This window comes from Dipodomys ordii, unplaced genomic scaffold (genome assembly GCF_000151885.1).
Source record: "Dipodomys ordii isolate 6190 unplaced genomic scaffold, Dord_2.0 Scaffold1, whole genome shotgun sequence".
NCBI classification, from domain to species: Eukaryota; Metazoa; Chordata; class Mammalia; order Rodentia; family Heteromyidae; genus Dipodomys; species Dipodomys ordii.
Genome location: NW_012267217.1, coordinates 61,846,153 through 61,865,347, shown reverse-complemented (window position 1 = coordinate 61,865,347; position 19,195 = coordinate 61,846,153). Strand labels below are relative to the sequence as shown.

The 19,195-nt window shown below is 40.5% G+C and overlaps 1 protein-coding gene across 1 annotated transcript in view; it reads right to left on the bottom strand.

Moving 5' to 3' along the window:
• Window positions 1–18,580, bottom strand: part of Cab39 (calcium binding protein 39) — a 46,533-nt gene extending 27,953 nt beyond the window's left edge. Inside the window, exon 1 of the mRNA XM_013020783.1 lies at window positions 18,399–18,580. Within this exon, the coding sequence (XP_012876237.1) occupies window positions 18,399–18,512 (114 nt within the window). The 5' untranslated portion in view covers window positions 18,513–18,580. The remainder of the gene's footprint in view (window positions 1–18,398) is intronic.
• Between the last annotated feature and the right edge of the window lie 615 nt (window positions 18,581–19,195).

Here is a 19,195-nt window from a genome sequence, read left to right as displayed (position 1 = left end):
TGGTTCTGGGCAGGAACTTGAAGAACGAACAACCTTGCAGCACCACACCAAGAAAGCAAAGGAAAAAGTTCTTAAGAGAACCTAGACACCAAGAAGAGACTGTGTAAGCAGTTTATTTTATCCAGAAAAAGAATAAAACACAGCTCACATGGTTTATTCCTAGAAATCACACACAGGAAATGCACATCATGTGTAGATGCCTGTCTCTTAACTTGCCCCAGGGCTGCTGCATCATTGAAGAAGCCAAGCAAGACAACAACTACGTTATTTTTTTTTAGCCTATTGAAAAAGAGGGCAATAGAATTAGGAATCAAAAAGCTCTGTCCAGGCAGAGTTCATGCTTGTAATCCTAGCTATTCAGGAAGCTGAGATCTAAGGATCATAGTTCAAAACTAGCCTGGGTAGAACTAGCCTGTAACACTCATCTCCAACTAACCAGCACAACAAAACAAAAACCGGAATGGATCTGTGGCTTAAGTTGTAAAGAGCCAGGCTTGGGCGAAAAAGCTAAAGGACAGCACCCCAAGAACCTGAGTTTAAGCTCCAATACTAGCATAAAAAAAAGCTTTGTCCTATACTGAACAAGAATAGACTTTAGGTACAACCAGTTTCTAGGTCCAGCTGCTGCTCACTCTTCTGAGCAGCCTTTACCTCCTCTTTGTTAAAAAAATTTTTTTTAACCTAAAAAAATGAAAAAAGAAAACAGAATACACAATACTCTAAGGATGAAAAGAGAACCAAATTACCTCAGATGTGAAAACACACTGGAAACAAAGGAAGCGAAGCAATGAATGAGAAACAGCAGCATCTATCTGCTGCCCGATTTCCTTAAAAACCAAACCCCTGAGTTTGGGCCTCTGTGCACATACACTGACTTGTGTGGACATCTCCAGCAGCTAGGCTTAGTAAAAGCCAATTCCTGTATCTGTATCTCCGCTGAAGAAAGAGGAGTCTGTTTTAGTGCAGGAGGACATCCTGAGCCACAGCACTCCCACTCTGTATATTGTCCTATGTGGGCAGCTGGTAAGCTCAAAGGTAAGTTGCACAGCCTAAGACTGTGATCTCACAGGCCAAAGTCTGGAAGAACAAAACAATCTGGGTACAGTTTACCTATGGGAGAGTGTGGTAAGAACACTTTCACTTTTTACTTGCTCTCCTTCAGACTTGCTTGACTACAAGTCACATGATATTTATCTTTTTAAGAACACAAGATAAAGGAGATAAGTTAAAAATCAAAATGTTCATAGCCAAGTGCTGGTCCATACCTGTAATCCTAGCCACCAGGAGACTGAGATCTGAGGATAGAGGTCGAAGACAGCCCAGGCAGAATAGTCCATGAGACTTTTAGTCCCAAAAAGGCAAGTACAAATGTGTTCCAAGTGGTAGAGCTCCGGTCTGAGTGGAATGGAAAAGGCTAAGGGATATTGCCTGAGCCCTGAGTTCACGGCCCAGTACAGGCTAAAAAAAAAGTTTACAACTTTGGTACTAATTGGTTTATTTTTCTAATTCTTGTATTTTTCCCCCCCTTTGGTCAGGTATGGGGCTTAAACTCTGGGCCTGGGCGCTGTCTCTTAGCTCTTCAACTCAAGGCAAGTGCTCTACCACTTGAGCCACAGCACCACTTCCGGTTTTCTGGTGGTTAATTAGAGATAAGAGTTTCCTGAACTCTTCTTGCCTGGGCTGGCTTTGAACCGTGATCCTCAGATCTCAGCTTTCTGAGAAGCTAGGATTACAGACAGGAGCGAGTCATCAGTGCCCTGCTCTATTTCTTTATTTTCATCCTTCCTCACAAGGTATTTCCCTCCAATTTTTAAAAAAATTATCTTTAAGTAGCTATATAAAGGAGTTGCCATTTCACAAAGGAGTATATAAATACAATGCAGGACATCAGAGGGAACAGTACAGTCTTGAGCAAAGTAACCAAGCAAGAGCACAGGGCCCTGAGGAGTTCAAGCCACAGTACTGGCGCTCAGTAACAATGTTGAAAGGGGTAATGTATTTCCCCAAATTTTAATGATTCATAAAAAAAAAAAGAGGGCAAAGCTGGGTGCTGGTGGCTCACGCCTGTAATTATAGCTACTCAAGAGGCTGAGATCTGAGGTTCATGGTTCAAAGCCAGCCCGGGGAAGGAAAGACCTTGAGACTCTTATCTCCAATAAACCACTAGAGAACCGGAAGTGGCACTGTGGCTCAAGGAGTAGAGCGCTTGCCTTGAGCTGAAGAGCTGAGGGACAGCGCCCAAGCCCAGAGTTCAAACCCCATAACTGACAAAAAAAAAAGCCAAGTATGGAGACTAGCAGCCACTCAAATATGCATATATGTATAGGTCTATTTTGAAAAATGACAAATAAAAACTTGAAGACTGGGATGGGACTTAACAGACAGAAAGTGTTTAACTCCTCCGAAGCAGATTATTTAAATTTCCAGAACTTGGCATTTCTACAGCTAGCTACCATACAAAGGCTAATCAGCAGAGAGGCATGAAAGAAAAACTAACTGGCCATACATACACAGCAGTCCTGATAAACATGAGAGATCTGTTCATATTTCAATGGTCACTTTTAATTATATGTCCATTTCAAGTATTTGTGCTACTTCGGATTGCTATTACATGGAGGACTTACCAGGTTTAATCTGGTTAGAAATAACGTCTAATATTACAAAAAAATGAGAAAAGTTTAACAAGTTATTTCCCAAGAAAAGACACAAAGATGCCACACAAAGAACAAACTGGTCCTTCCTGTTCAGAATTAACTTGGTTCCCTCCCTTCAAGCCCAGCCCCCCACTTTGGGCCTGTCTGCATTACGTCAATATGTTCTCTGCTTCTCTGACCACATCCTCCTTATCTGCACCTCCCTGTCTGTCTCCTCACACCTACTGAGTAAGCTATTCACACAGCTTCTACAAACATCTGCATCCTTTGCAAGCTACTGAAATGACCAAATGTCATTTAATCCATTGGCCGCCAGAAGCTCAGTCTCACTCCCATAAGAGAGTTAACAGTACATGTAAACAGTCTCGAACAGCTTTACTGAAAATCTCTCTACTCCAGAGCCCAAAGTTCTGAGCACTACAGAAAAGTGATGGAATCCATGTATACTTGGTTCACATGCTGTCAATCTAGCTCAGTTGGATCCACTGGCTTGACTTCCAACCAGTAAGTCCTAGCAGCATGTATCTTAATGGTTCTACTTTCACCCAGATTTTTTTTAGATTATCTCTGAGTTCCACATCTGTGTATCTTCACTTCTTTTCTATGATTAAGACTTCCTATCTAAAACATACATTCTCCTAGGGCATCGTGGCGTGTGTTTGTGATTTCAGCACTCAGGAGGCAAGAGGCAGGAGGCTGAGGCAGGAGACTGCCAGATCGAGGCCAACCTGGTGTTTATAATGAGATGCTACTTCAAGCCTCCCCCCCCCCAAAACCCCCTCAACTTCCTTGCTCTACACCTTGACTTATTTCTATCGTTCTTTGTCTCAACAATCCCCAAAAGAACTTTTAGATGCTTAGTCCTCCAAGACACTTACATCAAAATGAAAAGTAGTCATTTTACAGCGAAGCTATCACCTTAACCAAATGACATCACTAGAAATGAGACTGTTGCCGGGGTGCCGGTGGCTCACGCCTGTAATCCTAGCTACCCGGGAGGCTGAGATCTGAGGATCATGGTTCAAAGCCTTCCCGGAAAGGAATGTCCATGAGACTCATCTCCGATAAACCACTAGAAAACCAGAAGTGGCGCTATGGCTCATGTAGTAGAGTGCTTGCCTTGAGCTGAAGAGCTGAGGGACTGACAAAAAAAAAAAAAGAAAAGAAAAGAAAGAAAAAGAAAAAAAGAAAGAAATGACTGCTGATGAAGTGTCTCCAGGAGGATGTCCCCAAAAGGGTACTGCACCACTTCTGTGGACCCTTCGTCTAACACATACAACGTACGCTCAGACATGAAGAGATAGCAACCAAATCCCCATCAAAGGAAGATTTTACAAAACTTTCAAGTGCCCAGGCCATGAAAGTTAAACTGAAGCAAGCTTGAGAAATTGTTCTAGATTTAAAGAGACTATGGAACACACCTAAAGCCAATGTGCCATCATAAATTGGACAGTGGTCCAGAAAAGGTAGTATGAAAAAATGTCTATATATTAGTTAGTATATACTACACAGTTATATACACGCACACATGCGCACACTACCAATACACTATTAATGTTGCTTTCCTGATTTTGCACTGTGCTGTGGTCATGAAAGATGTTAACATTTGGGAGGCCGGGTGAAGGCACTCTTTTGGCAACCATTTTGTAAGTCTACAGGTTTTTTTTTTTGTTGGTCGTGGGGCTTGAACTCTGGGCCTGGGTGCTGTCCCTCAGCTCTTCAGCTCAAAGGAGTGCTCTACCACTTGAGCTACAGCGCCACTTCCAAGTCTACAGGTTTATCAACCCCTTATTTTGCCTTTTTTTCACAGGTAAGAAACATCTCACATCAATTCCAAGGCTGACAGTGCTTTCTGGTTTGGAAAAGCCTACAAACAAGAAGGAGGCTAGCCTTTATTCATATCCATCATGTGTAATTTCCCAGGTGTGTTGTTTCATGAGCACCTCTTCAGTCTTTCTAGATCAACTGATAACTAAGTGGGCGGGGCCAGAAGACCTCTGAAGTACTTTCATTTCTGATAATCTCAAATTCCAAATGAAAATATTCAGTTCTTTGACCTTGTCATCATCATTTTTACTCTCTCATCTTGGGCACCTTTGTCTCTGATCCAAGCTAAAAGCTTGAATGCTTACAGTCTATCCCTAGTCCAGCCCCCAAACCCTTTCCTCCCTCATAGGGTTCTATCTTCTCTAATACCTAATGGTGGCTGGCTCCTTCTTCCAGTTGCAGCCTTGACATGCTGTATATCTCAGCTGTACCTCTCAGTTCTCTTATAGTCAGGACCTTTGAAAGGGTTTGCTTACAATCCCGTAACACTCCATCTTCACTCCAAAGCCTAAGACAGAGATTTACACATGGAATGAGCACATGACTTGCATGGACTGAACTGTCTAAGTATTCGTCAGCTGGACATGGTGTTCTGAGACACAAATGCTACTCTCCTAGGGCCAGGAAGCCTCATGTTACGTCCACAGGCACACTGCTTTATTAACAGCAGCGAGTGTTTTATAAATACACAATCAGAAGAGAAACATGTGAGAACAGCCCCTGTGACAAGCCCACTCGCCTGACTGGAAAATGATGTGGATTGTTCTTCACCACTTACTCTTCTAGGTGATAGGGATGGAATTTTATTTAAGGCCTTGTTTGCGTAGGGCCTTTAAGAAGTGATATACAAAGCAGCCACACATAGGGGAGTCTGGAGATGGCCCAGCCAAGCAGAGCCACAGTCTGGGGCTTGGCAGACTTGATCAAAAACAAGGCTCCAATTTTTGAAGTGTCATGCTTTTAAGTCCCCTGGGGACAAGACATGTGAATCCTCAACTAGGAAGGCTCCCGAGCTCCACAGATAGCCAACTAACAACAACTTCATTTCCTTTACTTTTGGAAATATTTCAAAATTAAATAATCTAAGTTATAGGATCAACTTAAGCATTAGTGATTATCTCGAAGTTCACATCAATTGCTCACCACAAACACCCACCCAAGTCACATAAGATAGGTAATAACTTAGGGTAGTGTCTGTCATAACTTCCCCAAGTAGCACTGTAGCTGTGGGGCTTTCCACTGACAGCTTTCTCATTAAAAAAAAGGTGGGAAAAGGTATGGCACAGGTAGTCCCAATTACAAAGGAGGCCAAGGAAGAACAATCACAAGTCCAGGAGTTCAAGGCCAGCCTGTGCAACACAGGGAGACCTCCCTTGCAACCAAAGAAAAATAGATGAGGGGCTGGGGGGAAGCAATCCAAGGTGGGTACCAGTGGCTCAAACCTGTAATCCTAGCTACACAGGTGGCTGATATCTGAGGACTATAGTTTTAAGCCCAGGCCCAGGCCCAGGCCCGGAGTTCAAGCCTCAGGACTGACCAAAAAAAAAAAAAAAAGCAACCCAAATACTGGCACAACTGTTCTGTCTCAAGATCTTCAAAACCTCAGAAAGCTTTGTATTAAATTTCTTGCTTTAAGTCCATCTCTGGTAGTACCCCAGAGACACCCACATCTGGGCTATTTTCCCTGAGATGCTACTGCTACTACTGAAGCAGTGCAGGAAGGCAAAATACATTTTTCAAAGATTGGGAAGACAACTCATTTACCTGTCAGTTCCTCCAGACGATGGCCCTGAGGTCCTTAGAGCTCTTACCATCCTCTCTTCTACACCCAACTACCTGGTAAACCCAAATTGACCTCATGTCAGGAGGTCAGATGTGATAAGATGGCAACTCACCGTTGAAGGGACAATGTGGTGAGATGTGAGACTGGGGCTGCCCTCCCTTTTGCCTCCAATTCTCAGTAAATAATTACTAAACAAGTACACAAAAATATAAATACAAGTAGTATTATTTACAACAGCAAGGGATTAGAAATAAAAGTTATCCTAACTGAACCAGTTAGGTTTTAATATATCTACAGAATGGAAAACATGATAAGCTTTAAAAGTAACTGAAGTCGGGCTGGGAAGGTGGCTCAGTGGTAGAGTGCTTGCCTTGCATGATGAGGCCCTGGGTTCCATTCCTCAGCATCACATAAACAGAAAAAGCCAGAAGTGGCACTGTGGCTCAAGAAGTGCTAGCCTTGAGCTGAGGAACTCGGGGCAGCGCCAAGGCCAAGTGCAGGTCCCACAACCAATAACAACAACAAATTGGAAGTCCATGCTGGGCGCTGGTTGGCTCACACCTGTAATCCTAGCTACACAGGTGGCTGAGATCTGAGGATCACGTTCAAAGCTAGCCTGGGCAAGAAAGTCCGTTAGACTCTTATCTCCAATTAACTATCAGAAAACCTGAAGTGGTGCTGCGGCTCAAGTGGTAGAGAGTTGGCCATGAGCTGAAAAGCTCTGGGGACAGCACTCAGGCCCAGAGTTCAAATCGCACAACTGACCAAAAAATAAAAAGTAAAAATAATTGAAGTCCAAAGCTGACATGAAAGATAGATGTCAATATTAAAATTAAGGAATAAACCAGGTTATAGAAAAGCATGACTTCCCAGAGAGAGAAAGGGTGGAGGGAAGAGGGAATGCTATAATATAAATAAGAATTGGGGGGCTAGGAAGGCGGCTCAGTGGTAGAGTGCTTGCCTTGCATGCCTGAGGCCCTGGGTTCGATTCCTCAGCACCACATAAGCAAAAAAGAAAAAAAAAAGAATTGGTTTACAAAGGAGGAGGCAAAAATGCTTGGTAAGAAATGTACTCATTACCTTTCTCATGTAATTGTAACCCCCCTGTATGGTATTTTCACAATAAAAAATTTATTAACAGTATAGACAGATAACATAGACATAAATTAAATTGAAATGTAGGTTTAATAAAGGGAACAGATCCTTTTTCTCATGTATATTTACATGTAATACTTAGGAAAATAAAAATAGTTTAACGATTTTTAAATGAGTAAAACTTTGGCAAACAGAGTTTAAGTAAGGAGAAAGGACCTGGTATCTGCAAAGTTTTGGGTCTGGGATGCAGAGGCGTTAATCAGGAAGCCAGCCCCTTGAACTTCCCACAAGGAAGCAACAAGTTCAAGAAAGGAGATGTTACAGTGAGAAATGGTAGCATTTATGTGTTTAGAGATGTCACAAGTCATCTCAACTGGCAAGTTTCAGATCTTTTCAGGACAACTGATAACCTAACTCTTCTGCCTACTGCCATGTTTCTAAATAACCTTAATAGGATCCCAATATACAAAACAGAAGACAGTTAAAGGAAGACAGCATAGGAAGCCGTAGCTGACCCACTTCTGGAGTTTAAAAACAAAACACATGAAACACAAATTCCCCTTGCCTCCTCCCACAATTGCAACCAAAATAAGATTCCTTGCTATAATCTAGCTCATCAGAAGTATGTATTAACTTTTTCTAGATAAGTATGTGGCAACCATTTTTCAGGTCTTGTGGTTTCTGTCACAACTACTCAAGTCTGCCATAGCAGGACAGTAGCCACAGACCACACGTAGCTGAATGGCCCCAGCTGGCTGTCAACACAGCTTGATTTAGCAATCCAGGCAAAAAGGATTACAGCTTGTTGATGTGAATTCTGGAAAATATTTGGTGAGAAAATGAGCTTAGGATACATAAACCTGGAATGTATATAACCATTGATTTATGGGTATATAAACCAGGAATGTATATAACCATTAAATTATCTCTTAAAAATACAGTTTAAGCTGGGTGCAGTTACTCATGCCTTTAATTCCAGCTACTTGGATGTAGAGATTGGGAAGGATCATGGATCCAGGCTAGTCTGGGCAGAAAGTTAGCAAAAACTTATCTGAACCAATAAGTTTGTCATGTGCCTGTGATTCTAGTTATGGAGGAGGCCAAAGATAGAAGGATCATGGTCTAAGGCCAGCCCAGAGAAAATGCGAGACTCCCCCATCTGAAAAATAACCAGCACAGAAAGGATTGGGGTTGTGGCTCAAGTGGTAGAACACTTTCCTAGCAAACATAAGAGCCTTAGTTCAAACCCCAGTACTGCCAAAAAAAAAAAAACTTTCCTTCTTATCAGAAATCTCTCATCAGTTCATCTGCAATTATATCTACCTTCCCAAGCACATATCAATTTCATTCCATTTCTAATTCTGAAAACCTGCTCAGGGAAATGTAAAATGGCACAGTAGCTCTGGAAGAAGCTTTGGTAGATTCTTAGAAAACTAAGTAGGTACTTAACACATAATTCAAGAATTGTACTCTTGAGTGTTTATCTCAGAGGAATAAAAATATATGTTCACATAAAGAACCTGTAGAGAAATGTGTACAGTAGCTTTATTTTTAATAGCTAAAAGCTGGAAGTAGCCCAGATGTCCTCTAACAGGCTAATGGTTAAATGAAGTGTGCCACAGAATGGGATATCACGCACATTCAAAAGCAAAGAGCATCTGATACAGTTGATACAGTTATTGACATGGGTCTCATGTGAATAATAATACTGAAATTAAAAAAAAAAAGCCAATCTCAGGGAGGTGCTGGTGGTTCACACCTATAATCCTAGCTACTTAGGAGGCGAAGATCTGAGATTTGTGATTTGAAGCCAGTTGGGGTAGGAAAGTTGTTAAGATCCTTATCTCCAATCAACTACCAAAAAGCCAGAAGTAGAGCTCTGGCTCAAGAGGAAGAACACTAGCCTTGAGCAAAAAAAGCTCAGGGACAGTTTCTAAGCCCTGAATTCAAGTCTTAGGACCAAGACAAATTGACACAGATCAACACACACACACACACACACACACACACACACAATCTCAAAAGGCAATATAAGTTACTAATCCTTCTCTTTGCCCCTCCCCCCCCACTCTTTTCTCCTCTCCCTTCTAGTCCTTTTTTTCCTCCTCCCCCTTTCTCACCTCATCTTCTTTTGGAGGTATTGGGGACTGAACTCAGGCCACTGTCCTTTTGCTTTGTCTTTCAGATAGGGTCTTGCATTTTTCCCTGTGTCCACTTTTGGCCTCAGTTCTCCTATCTCCATCTCCTGCTATTTATATAACATTCTTTAAGTTAAAAAATCATATAGATTCAAAGAGGTGAATATTGATTGCTGGAAGGGATTAGGGATGGGGCAATAGATGTGTGTGGCTATATTAGGATAGTAGCTGAGGGTTGTGATGATGGACGGGTCTATATTATAAAAATAATCACATGGCTGCACATGAGCTACACCTACACCCACACAAACTGTAAAACTGAAGGAGTCCGGGTAAGGCCCTCGGTACCAATGTTAATTTCCTGGTTTGGACAATGCATGTGTTGGGGGGTGGGGGAGTGATGACAGGGTTTATGAGATCTCTCCAGATTCATTTTTTAACTTTATGTGAATAATTTCAGAATGAGTATTTTAAATAAAGCAAAATGACACAAGGCTTCTCTAGCACCCTCAGAATATCCTTAGGTTGTACACAGGAACCCTTTTCAATCTACCAGAATTTACACCAACATTACCTACCTGTTCTCGATTCCCATTCCTATAAAGTGACACTGAACATACTGTTGCTTTTGTCTCACATTTTTCTTTAAATCTACTCTTTAAAAAAATTTTTTTTTTTTTGCCAGGCACCAATGGTAATTTTTTCTTTTCTTTTCTTTTTTTTTTTTTGCTGGGCACCGGTGGCTACTCAGGAGGCTGAGATGTGAGGATCGCAGTTCAAAGCCGGCCCAAGCAGGAAAGTCTGTGAGACTCTTATCTCCAATTAACAACCAGAAAACTGGAAGTGGCACTGCACTGTGGCTCAAGTGGTAGAATGATAGCCTTGAGCTGAAGAGCTGAGGGACAGCGTCCAGGCACTAGTGGCAAACTCCTTTAATCCTGGCTACTTAGAAGGCTGAGATCTGAGGTTCTCAGTTCAAAGCCAGCCAGGGCAGGAAAGTCCATGAGTCTTTTATCTCCAATTAACCACTATAAAACCTCAGAGATAGTGCCCAGGCCTGGAGACACACACACACAGACACAGACACACACACACACACACACACCAATTCATTTTCAAAACTGGAAGATACTGTTGGTGCAAATATGAGAAAAATTCTATTATCATATTAATTCCTATGCAAATACTTTTTGAAATCCTGCTTTTCCAGCCTTGAGAATTCTAAGCCAAAAGATCAGGGACTAAGAAAAACCTATTAATAACCTTCTGGTATCAAAGATTATTCTAAACAAGTTTAGTAACCATGAGTCACTGTTAAACGGCCATGCTATGAAAAGGCCACTCCCCTCCCCGTCCTATATGCCAGCCAGCCTACTTCTCTCATGGAGTGAATACAGCTATTCAAGCCAGTGAACACATGTATTCATGGTGATGAGGGGAACCAAGTATAGACTGAGCAAGGAAGCCATACCTTCTTTATATAGCGCATAGTGGGCCAAGAGTGTAAATAGTCATCACATACATCACATCTATTTGACTCTTAGTTTGGAAGAACAAGTTCCCTCCCCTCAACTGCCAGTTACCTAAAATAAGGATGGTAAAATTAATAACTGATTTTTTTTAATTCTAAGAAAATTAATTTTGTACAGATTCTTTAAAAAGCTGTAACAAGGTTCCTGAGGAACAAATTACAACCTACAATTCTTAATATGGTAACCATGCGCCATGAAACACTAAAAATGTCAGTGTGTTATAAATAAAAAAATAAACACTCAAATATTGTAATTATCATTTCTGTCTAAGGTATCACATGAGACAAACAGGGAACTGTCCATGTACTTAGTGAATCAAGTAGAAATGGGTGTAACTTCAGCAATGGTTTGGAAGACCTAGGTGTGAATTCCAATTATAACTCTAATGAGTTGCCTAGGAAACAATAGTTTTTTCTTCATCTGGATCATGAAAATAGTAACAGGAAGCTACTGTGCCTCAAAATAAGACCGGGTGTCTCTATGAAGCACCTTGCCACAGATGGCACTGTGTCCATGACCAAGCAAGCCAAGGACACAACGCTGGAATCCCCTCTACAGCGCTAAACTAGATGGTCACACCCAGCACTGTGCCAGGGTTATCTCCAGAAATAAGGAAGAAGCCAGCTTCCACCTCTCACTTTTCTTGGGATCAAGACAAAATGGGGTTACTGTTATCCTTCTATTTGCTCAGGCATCACTCAGGAGGCCCTCAGGTCTCAGTTCTATCTCCTGCCACAGTCCATAACAGGTTTAACCTTTGCCTTATAATAGACAATCCCCTAAAATCATTTCCCTGGGAGCTACAGTGATTCCCTCCATCCCTCAAAGGCACTCTGCCGAGAGAGAGAAGAGGTTCTGTCCCAAGACCTCTCATCTCCAGCTCATTCAACTGCTCCACAGAGCAGTTATGAATTTCCTCACCAGCCTGGTTACTCCTCTCTCTACATCCTCAACTGAGGACTTGCCCACACAAAGTAGAATTTAAACAATGTATTTCTATTTTTGAAACCTAGGTTTTAATAACCTTTTGGGACTAAACAGCTACTTTTTCCCTACAGAACTCCTTTGTCCCAATTAACTTTCCATACCTATGTAGGTTTATTTCTGGACTCCTTCAACTGCCCCATCAATCTATCTTTCCACTGAGACCAGTGCTTTAATTACAATAGTTTCATAATTCTTCAAATCAGACACTGTGAGCCCTGGCTATTTTTCTTCAGTTATTTTGATTATTATAGGTTTTCTGCATTTCCATACCAATTTCAGAACAAGTCTTACTATTTTACAAAGCCTGCTTGAATTGCACTGACTCTATTGGTAAGTGTGGGGATAAATGCCATTTTCACAATTCTGATGTATGCCTTCACCCATTTGGTTCTTTGCTCTCTCTTAGAAATATTTTGTAATATTAAGTCTCACATCCTTTGTCAGATTTATCCCTATTTCAAGGTTTTTGAAGCTATTCTAAATGGTATTTAAAAATTTTAACCTCATATATTGAGCACTCCTACTATACAGAAATACAACTTATTTGTGTAATATTGACCCTGTTACCGGTGACCTTAACTAAACTCATTAGTTCAATTAGTTTGTTGTTGTTGGTTGTGGGGGCTTGGACTCTGGATCTGGGCTTTGTCCCTTAGCTCTTCAACTCAAGGGGTAGAGTGCTAGCCTACCTCAAGGCTACCCTACCTCAAGAGCTAGCCTAGCTCAAGGCTAGTGCTCAACCATTTGAGCCACGGCGCCACTTCCTGTTTTCTGAGTGGTTTATTGGAGATAAGAGTCTCATGGCCTTTTCCTGCCTAGGCTGGCTTTGAACCATGATCCTCAGATCTCAGCTTCCAGAGTAGCTAAGATAACAGGCCTGAGGCTGGTGCCCGGCTAATTCAATTAGTTTCTGTAGATACCTTCAGATCATATCCCCTACAAATAAAAGACTTTACTTTTTTACAATCTGGATGCCTTCCATTTCTTTTTCTTGTCAGATTGCACAGGCAATCTTCTAGGAATCCCACGTGGATCACAATGTCTTTCAGATTCAATCTGCTAAAAGATAGTTTTAATTTTTAGATCCATCTTTATGACTGATATTACTTTGTTGTTTCCTTTTCCTATACTATCTTTGTTTTGTTTTGTTATCGGTCCTGGGGTATGAACTCAGAAGCCTGGATGCTGTCCTGACCCTCAAGGCTGGTGTTCTACCACTTGAGCCACATCTCTACTTATGGCTTTTTGGTGGTTAATTGGAAATAAGAGGCTCATAGACTTTCCTGCCCAGGTTGGCTTTGAACTGTGATCCTCATATCTCAGCCTCCTGAATAGTTATGACAGGTGTGAGCCACTGACACCTAGTTCTGTCTGATCTTAGTATCTGGATAATGCTGACTTGGTAGACTAAGAACTACTCCTCCCTCTTGTATTTTCCGGAAGAGTTTGCCTAGCAACTATACTGTTCTATCCTTTGGTAGAAGCCTGACATTTGCACATTTGTAGAAGCCTGGTGTGGTGGTACACATCTATAATCCTAGTACTTGGGAAGTTGAGGCAGGAGGATCATAAGTTTGAGGCCAGCCAGGGATATAGAAAGCTTAATATCAGCCTGGGCTACTTAGTAAGACTGTCTTCAGTTAAAAAAAGAAAAAAGAGTGGACAACATTTGGTAGGAATCTCTAGCAAAGTCCTCTAGACTCAGTCTTTGATGGTATGGGTTAGTGGCTAAATCATCCATCACTTTAACATACGGTTACTCAAATTCAAATTATCTACTTTTTCTTGAGTGATTTTGGGTAGTTGATGTCTTTGAAGGAATCTGTCCTTTTAAACTCAAGGTATCAAATTTATTGGTATGAAATTGTTCATACTACCCTTTCAGTATTTGCAGTAATAGCACTTCTCCTATGTTAGCAATTTCTCTCTTTTCATCCTGACTATTCTAAGCCAGAGTTTATCAGTTTGATATATCTTTTCATTTTTTCTGTTGTTTTATAATTGATTTTTTGGGTAAATAGTGATTTCTTTTCTTGTTTTTAGTTTTTTTGTTTGTTGCCAGTAGTGGGGCTTGAAATCAGAGCCTTGCCCTCTCATTTTTGTTTGTTCATGGCTGGTGCTCTACCATTTGAGCCCAGCTTCTTTGCTGGTTAACTAAAAATAGAGTTTCTTAAACTTTTCTGCCTGTGCTGGCTTCAGGTTGTGTTTTTCAACTCTCAGCCTCCCAAATAGCTAGGATTACAGGTATGAACCACTAGCACCCAGATTCTTTGATTTTTTTTTTCTTAAAATGAATGCTCACTTTATGGATACTGAATACTTTAAGTTTCTTAATGTTTTATATAGCAGTATCCCATTATTTGTGAAATAAGTGGAGTGTTGTACAACTGCTAATCAGGTCAGGTTAGGTATTATCCTGGTGTAGAACAAAATCTTGCTGAGCTAAGGCTAGCACTCTACCACCTGAGCCACAGTGCCACTTCCCACTTTTTCTGTTTATGTGGTACTAAGGAATTGAACCCAGGGCTTCATGCATGCTAGGCAAGCACCCTACCACTCTAAGCCACATTCTCAGCTCTCCATTGGTTTTTGGTTACTCTATTTTGCTTTATTTTGAAGTTCTGTTTTTAAGTTTTAATGTTTAAGATTGTAATGTTCAATTAATTAATCCCTAACTTTACCATGAAATGGTTTTATTTCTGGCAAGATTCTTGGTTCTGAAACCTCTTTTAATAGAGCCACTTCACTTCCTTTTGACAAATGTCAAATGTATATTTCTTCATTCTCTTACTTAAACCCATTTGTTATGTACAAATGTACCTGTTAAGTACCTTTCTTACAGGCAGCATACAGTTGGGACTTTCATCTAATTACATAATCTCTGCCTTTTAAGTAAGGTGCTCAGGACATTTATATTAAATGTGGTTACTGATACAAACTGGAATCTAGCATCCTATAATTTGTTTTCTTTTGGTTACATCTGTTATTTAACCTTTTTTTCCTGCATTCTTTTGGCTTTATCAAGTACTCCAATGATTCTATTTTCTTCACTGACATTTAACTCATTTTTTCTAGATCAAGTACAAAGTCACACTTTTATGTGTATTGTATTTACAGTTAAGCTTATATATCCCCTTCAACCTGAGCTCCCAGCTCCTCCAGCTACTGATTCTTCTTTGGTGTCTGATTCAGTCATCCATATTTTTGTCCTTTCCTTTTACACACTAGCTTTCTCCTTATCAATCAGGTGTTAATTAAAACTTTTAACTCTCTCCAGATAAACAAATCACAATAAAAGTAATAATAGAACCAAGGACTATATCTTGCACAGATTAACAGAACCCCATCACCAAACTCTATTGATTCAATCATTAGATTCATTAGGCACAATTATTTATCTAATTACTAAAAATGCCCTGTGACCCTCCTTATCCATAAGGGAAGATAATGAATAAACACTACTTGATGACCAACTAGGACAGAGCTCTTGAGAAAAGTCATTTACCTTAATCCTTCTGTAGGCAGAAACATGAAAAAAGGAACATGATATATGGATACCATTGTAGAATTTAGAAAAAATATTCTGGTGTCAGTTAATAGCTCTTAGATCAACCTACAAGTTGTTCCAATATGGCTATTTCGTTAAGCAGTCGTTAAGAGTTTAGAAGAGAAGGTCACAGTGCTTCATGTTAACTCTGCTTTCTACTCCATTTTTTAATAAATACAAGTATTTGGCAGGCTGATAGTCCAATGGGGAAGAAAATGGTTTGTCTCGTGTATTTTTTAAATCATTCTCATGAGCTTTATGAAAACAGGCCTAGACAGACTTAGCTGCAGAATGTACTTTAAGCCTCTGCAAGGACTTTCAACGTTTTTGTTTTTATTATTATTATTATTTTGTCAGTAGTGGGTCTTGAACTCTGGGTTTGGGCACATTTTTGTTTTTTAAGGAAAAAAGTTTCAATGGTTGTAGGGAGAAAAAGAAAACCAGTAGAGAAGACACTGCAGCAATCTAAAGCAGATACAAGATCATCATGGTAAAAAGGAATGCTTAGCTTCCGGGCTGAGTTAAATTTTTTTTTCTAATGAAGTAGATGGGAAGTAGGAAGTAGGAAGTAGGAAAGCAATCAAAGCTGTCTTTTTAGTCTGTAAAACTAGAAGTCTGGAAACCATGGTTGTGAAGACGGTCAATGAAACAGATTTTGGAGTGTGTTTTAACTCAAAATAAAGTGAAATTTTTGTCAAGTTCCAAAAAGGTCTTGCTATGATCTGAATGGAACTGCTTTAGTTTTAGTTTACTGATTCAAGAAGAAATAGAATGTTGACTAACTGGAAACATGAATGAAGTATTCTTTTGTGCCTCTGAATAAGGTTACATAGTTTTGGTCTCTTTTTTCCGAACAGGTTCAACATACTTTCTGAAAATATTCCTGGATATTTTACTTTTTTGGTTGTTGTTGTTATAGTAAAAAGACTTTATTTCATTCTTTGGCAGTCTTAAGACTTGAAGTCAGGGCCTGGGCAATGTCCCTGAGCTTTTTTGCTCAAGGCTGGTGCCCTACCATTTGAGCCATCACTACACTTCCAGCTTTTTTGTTAGTTAAGTGGAGATAACAGTCTCATTGACTTTCCTGCTTGGACTGCTATCAACCTTCTTCTAAAAAGTTAAGGATAACAGGCTTGAGCTACTGGCACCCAGCTTTAGCTTACAATTAAAAAAAATTTCTTTTTCTAGGTACTTACAGCTGGAATTTAGGGAATATTTACAAATATTCCATCCACTTACCTGCCTATTTAATAAGCTCTCATTTACCCATGGGCTTGCTTACATTTTATAAACATTTATGAATACCTCAACATGTAATTTTCCATCTTTGTTTGAAATAGCTGCTTTTTGGCTCTGGTCGTGGGGCCTGAACTCTGGGCCTGGGCACTGTCCCTCAGCTCTTCAGCTCAAGGCTAGCACTTGAGCCATAGCTCCACTTCTGGCTTTTTTTTTTTTTTTCTGCTTATGTGGTGCTGAGGAATTGAACCCAGGGCCTCATGCATGCAAGGCAAGAGCTCTACCACTGAGCCACCTTCCCAGCCCGAAACAGCTGCTTTTAATCTTTTTCTTTCCCTCCTTCCTCCTTTCCATCCTTCTCTATTTTCTCTCACTTTTTCTCCCCTCCCTCCCTCCCTTCTTCTTTCCTTCCAGTACATGACAATGAATTCATTAACTGCTAATACAGCTTGTGATCTTTGTCCTGGTTTGTGCCAAAGTATTGGCTTTATGAGTGCAAAATAAACTGCAGAGTTGTTAAAAGACAGATGATATATTCCTTTTCCTTTTTTTTTGCCATAATTACAACATCCCACCAAAAAATAAAGGTAAACTATGTAGCTAAGAAGCCTAGCTCCATCCCAATACAGAAAACAATCTCTTAAAAATGGGATAGAAGATTTCATCGTAAGTATCAACTCATTTATAAACAGCAGTCATCTAGCTCATGGGAGTTAGGTACCTTGAGAGTATAGAGAGGCCAGAAATGACACAATGCTCAAAGAGCTCCAGTTAGTAAGGGAGGCAAAGTATAACAAAAACAGAATGAAGATGATGGTGTGGTGGTTCTGACATTTCCAAAAGAGGTGTCTAAATGACAGAGATTTATTAGACTGGGCATGGATAGGAGAGGTGAGGAAGTATGCTAGGAAGCCATCTAGGAAATGTATGTGGTAGCTTTGAAAGATGAATGAGGCGTTGGTGGACATGGGATGAGAGAACAAAACTCCAGAAAGAAGAGTTCAGAACAGTGTATTTGATTATCTGGTTTAGTGTACTTTGCCAGAGCAACTGCTAAGGTGCATGAGAAAAACTGAGAGTTCTTAAGAAGGAATAGAACTCGGGTCTATTCATAAGCCCTGTTAGAAGCAAAATACACAGTAGTGGAAATGGTGTTTCAGGGGATAGTGGGCCCAGATGGATGAGAGCCAGGTTTTGAACTGCAATGACTAGATATAAGGAAAGAACAGGGATGGATGGAGAATGCAGGAAGAAAATCAGCAGTGAAGGACAAGTTGTGGCTAGACACTTTTCTAGCATGCACAAAGCCCTGTGTTTTATTCCCAGGGTACACAAAAAATGATAGTTGGCAGAGACACTGATTTCAAGAACCAGATAAATATGGATGAAATAAACAGACTTAAGACTTACAAATTACAACTGAACAACAGAGAAATGTGTTTATGAGGACAAAGTAAAGGAGCAGCAAATACCACTTGATGATTAGATTTTTTAAAATCCAAGTGTGAACTGACTGATTAAAAAACAATTACCTTATAATTTATCGTATATTTGCTCCTAATTCCAAGAATTGAACTGCTGCTAAAGCTAAATGTGTACCTTTTCTGCCTTTTTGTCAGAAATGTCCTGCTTTTCCAGAACAGCCATGCTCTCCTTCAGGTTCTTCACGATGTCTGCTGGAGATTTGTGAGACTTGCCAAATGGGAACGGCATGACGGCAGTGACAGAGGCCTCTGCTGCGCTCTGCCTGCTTGACCTGCAATGCAGAATGGACTCATGTGAGAGTGGGCCAAGAGAACACACTTTTTCAATCCTAATCTGGGAAGAAAAACAGCACTAAAGATAGCCACTGTACATCATTCATGTATTTTCTTCATCAGCAGTAACTGGGATGCCCACTGATACTTGTAATTTTCTTATTTTTTTCAGTGTCAGTACTGGGACTTGAACTCAGGGCCTAGGTCCTTTTAACTTTTTTGCTCAAGGCTAGTACTCTACCACTTGAGCCACAGCTCCACTTCCAGGTTTTGGTTAATTAGTGGTAAAGAGTCATAGAGGCTTTCCTGCCTGGGTTGGCTTTGAACCATGATCCTCAGATCTCAGCCTCCTGAGTAGCTAGAATTATAGGCATGAGCCACTGGCACCCAATTTTACTTTTCAAAATGTTATTTTCTTTTCAAAGCCTCAGCTCTCCTGACCACTATTTGAGGAGAAATGTGCGATGCTGCTGGTGCAAGTAGCAGTGGCCACCACGCACAGGGCAAGAATTCATGTCACAGAGTGATTTCCAACAAGCCCCTGAGGGACACTGCTGCTCCCATTTCAGGTGAAGGTTGAGAATCAGGCTCAAATTGCTGCAGGGTAAAACAAGCTCAGGTCTGTCTCAATCTTAATCC